The sequence below is a fragment of the Atta colombica genome, unplaced genomic scaffold (genome assembly GCF_001594045.1).
Source record: "Atta colombica isolate Treedump-2 unplaced genomic scaffold, Acol1.0 scaffold198, whole genome shotgun sequence".
Lineage (NCBI taxonomy): Eukaryota > Metazoa > Arthropoda > Insecta > Hymenoptera > Formicidae > Atta > Atta colombica.
This window is the reverse complement of record NW_017259291.1, coordinates 2,588,905-2,596,851: the sequence shown is the minus strand read 5'-3', so window position 1 is coordinate 2,596,851 and position 7,947 is coordinate 2,588,905. Positions and strand designations below refer to the sequence as shown.

The 7,947-nt window shown below is 27.8% G+C and overlaps 1 protein-coding gene across 5 annotated transcripts in view; it reads right to left on the bottom strand.

Annotated features, from left to right (window-relative positions):
* LOC108686909 (monocarboxylate transporter 12) overlaps window positions 1–7,947 on the bottom strand; it is a 22,989-nt gene that overhangs the window by 9,581 nt on the left and 5,461 nt on the right. For all 5 annotated transcript variants that reach the window (XM_018192417.1, XM_018192421.1, XM_018192422.1 and 2 more), the window contains exon 2: window positions 1,801–1,945. In XM_018192417.1, the coding sequence (XP_018047906.1) occupies window positions 1,801–1,929 (129 nt within the window). In that variant the 5' untranslated portion in view covers window positions 1,930–1,945. The remainder of the gene's footprint in view (window positions 1–1,800; window positions 1,946–7,947) is intronic.

Here is a 7,947-nt window from a genome sequence, read left to right as displayed (position 1 = left end):
TATTAATAAATATTATTAATAAAGTATAAAAAAACTAATTTGAAAAATTAATATAAACAAACATTTAATTTCGAAAATATTTTATTAATTTGTGATTTTTCAAATAATTTATATATTTCGATTATTTATATAAATTATTCACTTAATATTATTCCAGAATAGTATAGTTAATTATTTTGATTGCAGCAGGTAAAATCTTTTCTTAATAATTGGCTTGAGAAATAATTATACTTTTTGTTAATCATAATTGATACTGTATTTTATTTGCATGAAAATGTACATGACCATTTTGCGCAAGCAGCAGAGTTATACGTTCAAACTACATGTTAGAAACTTCGTATCTCGATTATCAATAAATTTTAAAGGTATAGAGATAATTATCACGTGAGAGTTGTTTTCTCACATATGAGAAAACACGATAGGTATTATATGTATACTGAAGCTATAGTTTGGAGAAGCGGCACGAAATCAGTTAATTCGCGAGTGTTCTCTTGATATTCAACATAAACTTGATTTGCCTTCGCTCGTAGGAAATTTACAAGGTAGCTAAAGTCAAGGCCATTCAGAAAGTCGTCGAGAACCTGGTTTTTAGTATTTCGGCCGTTTCACTCAAAACTTTAAAAGTTCTCAATCTGACAGTAATCAAACCCCTCCCCCCCCCCTCCCGTGTATACAAAAAACATTGACTTGTCGCAGGCGGCATTTGCTTTCGGTAGGTTCGATATAAAATAATGTTTTATGTAATAAGATCTAGAGAAAAAAAAAAATTAATACAAATTAATTTTCACAAATAGAAAATTAATATTTTTAAGTTCTCAAAAAGTTGAAAGAAGAATTTGTGAAAAATATACGAAAAGAAATATCTAAAAATTTAAAAACAAATCTAAAAGTGTGTGTGGTGTGTGTGTGTGTGTGTGTGTGTGTGTGTGTGTGTGTGTGTGCGCGCGTGTGTGTGCGTGCGTGTGTTGTGTGTATAACTTTATTGAATTATCAAAGTAAGTATGTAGGACGCTCAAGATGATTGCTAGAATATCAAAACTTTGCAGCACTGCTCTCGTCGTGTTTAAGTTTCCTATATAATTATTTTGGTGCAACAAAATTATTTTCAGATCTATATCTAACTAAATTTTTAAACATTTAGCAAATGTTCTTTTGTGTATGATAATCATTATAATTACATACTACTATTATATTATAAATAACTTATCCGCTTATTAATTCATTTGGTCGATTTATTCTCTATAATCTGAATCAATTTAAATACAACGACTTCATAAAAAGAGCAAAATCATTAGTGAAGTGTTTCTTACAATTCAGAAAATCATCACAACGGCTTTCATTTCTATTGATAACAGAAATACTTTTCTCCACGATTGAATACGTGTAATTCAAAGAGATTTGTTGTCCGAAAGTTCCAACTTATTCGAGCAGAAAGTGGTACATGTTGTCAGTCATTCGCGGTATAAAAATCAAGAGGAGTTTTATCGTCGTCCGCGTTGTTCGTGCTCGCGTTGTTAATTTCCAGACAGACAGATAAAAAAAATTCAGTCGGGAACGCGTATCCGCCCCTGAATGACCCACAGCGAGACAACGACTACTATCGGGTTCATTATGTGTCGCAAATAAAACGATATCGCGTTTGCAGTTTTACAGCGCACGATCTGTCCGTCGCTCTCAACGCGAGCGTACTGATCGTGCAGACAGGACTGACAGCTGTACGAGTAATAGCATACGGCACGATTTTTTGCATCTTCTGCATTTCGATGCACCTACACGCGAGAAAATGTCGCGGAAAATCACCTCGTCGTTGTTATTATCATTGACATCCTCAAGCTGCAGCTCCTCGCTCTTGTTATTCTCGTGACCATTTTGCTGCGGCTTATTAGCGTCGGAAATTTGATCATCCACTTTGTCCACCGTTGTTGACATCGTCCCTCCCGAATATCTAAAACAGGCAAAACATCACTTAAAATCTGTTCAACGATGGCAGATACAATGTCGATAAATTTAATCTGATATTAAAGATACACTTGATTTATCAAAGAGCATGGGCCATGCCATCCGTATCTAAATAGTATATCAAATGTGGTCAACAAAAATGAGAGAAAGGAAGCATGAAGACAGCCAATCTCCTTTTCTTTCTAAGATATGATTGGTTCAGTAGAAAGAGATAGAGATAGATCGTCTTTTTACGTCCTATTTCTTTCGTTTTTGTCAACTAATTTTATACATGGATGACATTCATACTTTATTTATGTCTTTGATTTATACTCTGAAAAAAAACATAGTAGAATACGGAAAGAATGGTTTCACTAAAAAATTTAGCTCAATACAGATCTATAAATAATTTTGTTGAATTATCAAAATAATTATATAGGATGTTTAAACTGATTGCTAAGATGTCAAATTCTTGCATAAAAACTAGTGCTTTTGGCTGCATTGCTTATCATGCTTCATTATATATATAATTATTTTGATAGTCTAATACAATTATTTTTTAGAGCTATATTTATCTAAATGTTTAAATAGCAAAATTGATCTTTCAATGTAGTTAACTTATAAAGGTAATAAATATACTATAATAAGATTTATATGTAAAATAAAAATGTATAGTTGAATAAATGTACATAGTTTAATAAATTATTTTCTATTTGCAGTAATTATAAAAAGTTTATCTATTTATTATATATAATGTTGTTATATATTTATTATAATTATATATAATGTATACTAATAAACATAGGAAATCTAAATTGTTTTTTTAATTGTTATGTACACTAATTACGTATACAAAATTTGGTTGTCACTTTTATAAAAGACTTTTAAAATTGCTACTATACTATTTTTCTTTATAAGGGTAAACTTGGATAACATGGCCATCTTTAAAATGCAAAAATCATTTTTTTTTATTTTTAATAGCCGCTAATATAAATTATATTTAATGATTCCATCATACGGAAAAGATACACCATATAATAGTATTAAAGAAAACAAAAATTAAAGTATGTTTTTAAAGATGGTCATCTTAGGATAGTCATCCACAAATTTTTATTTTATATATTAATGAAAACTTAAAGAAGATAATATTTAACGACCAAAACAAAGATTAGTAAATATGGTTCGCCATTTATTTTATTATGGTTCGCGTAATCATTGTTACATATTGAAATTAATAATGATGTTAATAAAACATTTGTTTTTCTCGAGTATTTGCAAAAATGAAAATATTACATCTTGTAATCGATTTATTAATGCGATGTTTTTGACCCCAATATTTATCTATTATATAGTGATATACTACGACAGTTTTGTTTGAAATAGACGATAAACTAAAAAAAAAAAAATCTTGTTAATTACGCATCTTGTTAATACATAAGAATCTCTTACTAACTTTATATTCTTTTTGTAAAATTTTACAATGATATTCCACAATTCCATTGAGAATAAGTGTCCAGGATTAATCTGATTCGAAGGAATGCTTCTCTTAAATAGCATGATAATTAAAGCGACATATATCTACTGTATCGTAATGTAATAGAACTTGAGTGAGTAATTCCTGTCATTCGCATCAACGTCCAATCAGTTTAAATTCATTTTTTTTTTTAAAAGATTAGGTGATAGATTTTGCAAACAGATGCATGTCGTTTTATGATATGCTCGAATATACAATATGTTCATGAAATAAATGATACAATTACATTAAGAAAAAAGTTATAGTATATATGAATAATAAATGATAAAAAAAAGAAATTATTTACAAATGGCCGATTTTTCTTGATCAGTTTTATTAAAATAACAAAATATGATATTTTTTTATTATAGGAGTAAAATCGAAAATAATTGTCAAAATACGACAAATATTAGAAAAATAATGTCGATTTTCTGTTATATTATAAAATGATGGTTTCTTTTTCCAATATATTGTATAATATTTGTGATTATACTATTCGTTAGAACAAAGTTTCAACTTTAAGAATCTATTTTTTTTTGTTGCGATATAATGATTTTTAACGGAGTTATGAGCAATCAAATTCAGAATGCTTCTTTTATTTAATCCGCGAGTAATTCAGGGACAAAAAATCATAGGAACATAATTAAAAATAATTTTGTAGAGAAAACTTCAAACTTTCACGTTAGATAGTCAAAAATTTTCTCAATTTTTTTTGGCACGTGACAGATCTACAAAGTAAGAAGAAAATTTTTTATTTTTTTTAGCTGGTAATTTTCTATATGTGAAAAATTATCTAATTCACATAAACTCAAAAAATATAGTAACCATTCAAAAATAGAGATTTCAGGCTTTAAAATTCTTTTCTAAATTTAAATTTTAATTATTTTTTAATGAAGTTACAGCTGCTCTTAATAGTAATACAGAAAACCAAATTATTTTTCTATCGACCTAATATTTTCGATTTATCTCAAGGAAAATCTACTTAGTTCAAATCAAAATCATACCAATATAGATAAAAATTATCTCTCTGCATTACGTTATCTGAAACATCTTACATAATATAACATTTCAAAAGATATTGTTAAGAAGATTCAAAAACAAATCCGCCATTTTTTTCATATTAACATAATAGCCTTTTTTTCTTTGTATGTGCATATACAAAACACACATGCGTATACAAAGCATATTAACATCAATATAAAGGAATGATTTGATTGTTAATTCACTGTCGATGAAAGTGAAGTATTGAACTGTTTGATGACACATGACGACGAATTTTTGTAATAGTTTTGATTCACCTGACCTTGATCTTTCAAAATTCAGTCTTTTGTGATCTTTCTATTCAAATTCGCAGGGATAGTGTTTTCGTTACATGACATCTTGATAGACGTTTAAATGATAAGAGCCACTTGAAGATATGTTACGAGCTGATTGTTTATTGGTGTCATGCGGTTAATTGTTGTTAATTCTGGAATTTAATAGCGATATAGTCGATAGCTAAGATAGCAATTCGTTATCAAGAACAGTGAATAAACAGACATTTATAGGATTAAATGGTTTTGAAAGTTTCGTTATCACAATCAACTGTTTTGCCATTATGTCTAACAAGTTTACTTTTAAAAATGCTTTAATTAATTCGAAATTTTTCGTTATCGCGCGCGAGAATGTGATTAATTGATGTTTCTTTATCGGAAAATTATTGTTTGATGACGCATGAATTAATTTTTAATTAATCTTTATTAGATATTTTCAAAACTAATCTTAAAATTAATGAAGAAAATTTAGTAAAAATATTACTAAATGTTTTACTATTTATTTTTTTATTAACTTAATTCTTGAGATATAATTTCAATTGTTTGCAGTTTATTGATTCTTAATGACAAAGTTGCCTTATTTGTGATTAAGAAGATATAAATAGTAAATTAATCAAAAAATTTTCAATCTCATATACACGAAGAACATAATTCGAGATAAATTTATATCCTATACTATTAGATAAAAAAAGATTAAAATAATCAAAATCATTCAAGTTCTACTCATTGATTGAATAGATATTTACAAAAATGGAAATTATAATTATAATAATACTAAACATATTTAAAATATCGAATTTATCTTGTAAATCTCTTGTTTGTCTTATAAATCGATGATAAGATAAGCTCAAATCCAATTAGATATATTAATATTAAAAATATTAAAAATATATTTTAAAAATATTGTTTGCTGTAATTGAGGATATTTAAGCAAAATATTTATACAACATACAAATAATTTTAATTCGGAGCATTCTTAAATATTCGATACCAGTTTTATTGCTTGACCGATTGCGTCAACTCCTACTCTTTCTTATTTTTTTTTTCCTTTTTTATTTTTTATGGCGCCTTGCAATATACATGTGATTACACTGTCTGAGTCTCAGATATAGTATCAAAAACGATTAAAAATTATGACTTCATCTTACACGCATATACATGCTACTTGCAAAAATTGTATTATGCACAGCTTCAACAATTATCACGCAAGCAGAATCATGTAAACTTTCCTAATGGATAAGTGATACATTTATTTTTAGCGTGACTTTGCTTATTTTATTATCTGCAATGATCTTATTATCTGCAATGAGAAAGGAGAAAGTAAATTCGGTAGAAACTGCAATATTGTTCCACTTTTCTCTTGCTGTCCTTGATAGACTTTATCTGATCACAATGGCGATTTCGGTCATCGATAAAATTTTTTTTTAATATAGATATTTATATTAAATAAATATAATTAAATGTTCTTAAGTTTTCAATCTAACAATAGAAAACAAAAGTATATATAATAATATTTTATATTAATATATCTTTATCATATTTTAATTATTATATTTTTAATATTTTATTACTTATATAATATGCTATATATTTTGATATTATGTATGCAATATTGAATTATTTATTTATATTTATATAAATATACATTTTTTATTTGAATATAGATACTAAATTGTGTCTCCCACCATTAATCTAATCGTATAATTAGAATATTTTCTGATTCCTGTGTCTTCGACATTATGAGACTACATGTGATCGATTTATAAAATGAATTAAATATACAACTATGTAAAATCCAGATTATGATTTATTCATCGGCTGTGCTATTTCAGATACAATCAGTAACAAACTTTTTCGATTAGATAAGTAGATAAGATATAGATTATTATCGTGCTATTTGCATATTACATTGATGAGTGACATTGCATAATAGACCAAGTTTTCTATCAAGATTGAGTTTACTTCTCTCAAATAATTTCGTAGACTATTTATCGCACAGTTTATTTACTCCACGCTTTTTCTTGTTACAAAATTCGGTCTGCAAAGATTTACATTGATGAAGCAAAGCGTATATACATACGTCACACATTTACATATACGCGTGAGATATCAATGTGATGCTTTGACGCAAAGATCCAGGCGTTATTTGTAACAAAGAAGCGCGTAATTAGGACAGAGGAAAAATTATGAAACGAGATAAACACCAACTCAAACACATTCATAATAATTGCTCGTAATAATTGCTGCTACAGAAACGAGGATAGTTTTTGCAAGAATCGATGATTAATTCTTCAAATACCAAGATAAATCATTATCGACTCGCAACGGACAATGCAATTCTGTTAACTCGCTGATAAATTATGCCCGAGTAACTGTCAAGTGAGCAGATATCCTCTTACTTTTTCCAGATAAAGTGCCAATAAAGCTCCGCGATTTTACGCGAGGTTGTAATCGCCACGTGAGGTGATTGCGGCTTATCGATCGGCAATAAATTACTGCCACTTCAAAGAGAATTATCACTCACAAGGGGATAATAAATAGATCAACATCCAATCAGAGTGATAATTGTGAAGAAGCTTGTCTAAGAAACAGGAGCATGGAAACTGAAGTACACAAGTTATTATATCTTTCTAGAATAAAGAAGATATGCACTACACTTCCGACACGCGAAACGTATCTCATTAATTCATGTGCTTGTAACGCCGAAGAATAACAATACGGTATTGTGATCAATCGATTTATAAGTGGAACGAAGTAATATATTGTAATGTAATCGCGAATGCAAAGTGCAGCGCCAATATACTTTTATTGGTAACAAATACCGAAATAATTACTGCGGAAGTTGGCAAGAAGTAATTAACGCATAAATGCGATATTGTATCTATAATAACAATATGTATTTTTTTGCACAAAGTAATTCTCCTCTTTTATTTATTTAATGATATTATTACAAAACTTTAAGAAATAAATATATTTCGTAAAATATCTTGTTTATCTGATAAGCAATAGAACTTTGCTCTGTAAATATAGAAATATGGATCATATAACAGGATTTAATTTATCTTAATTTTCTTATTTTTATTATGTGGTTATCTTAAAATGTTTCATTGATTTGCATTGTATCATTTATTCAAATTATTGATATTTTCTGAAGTACTTTTTAAAGATAAAATATATAAATTT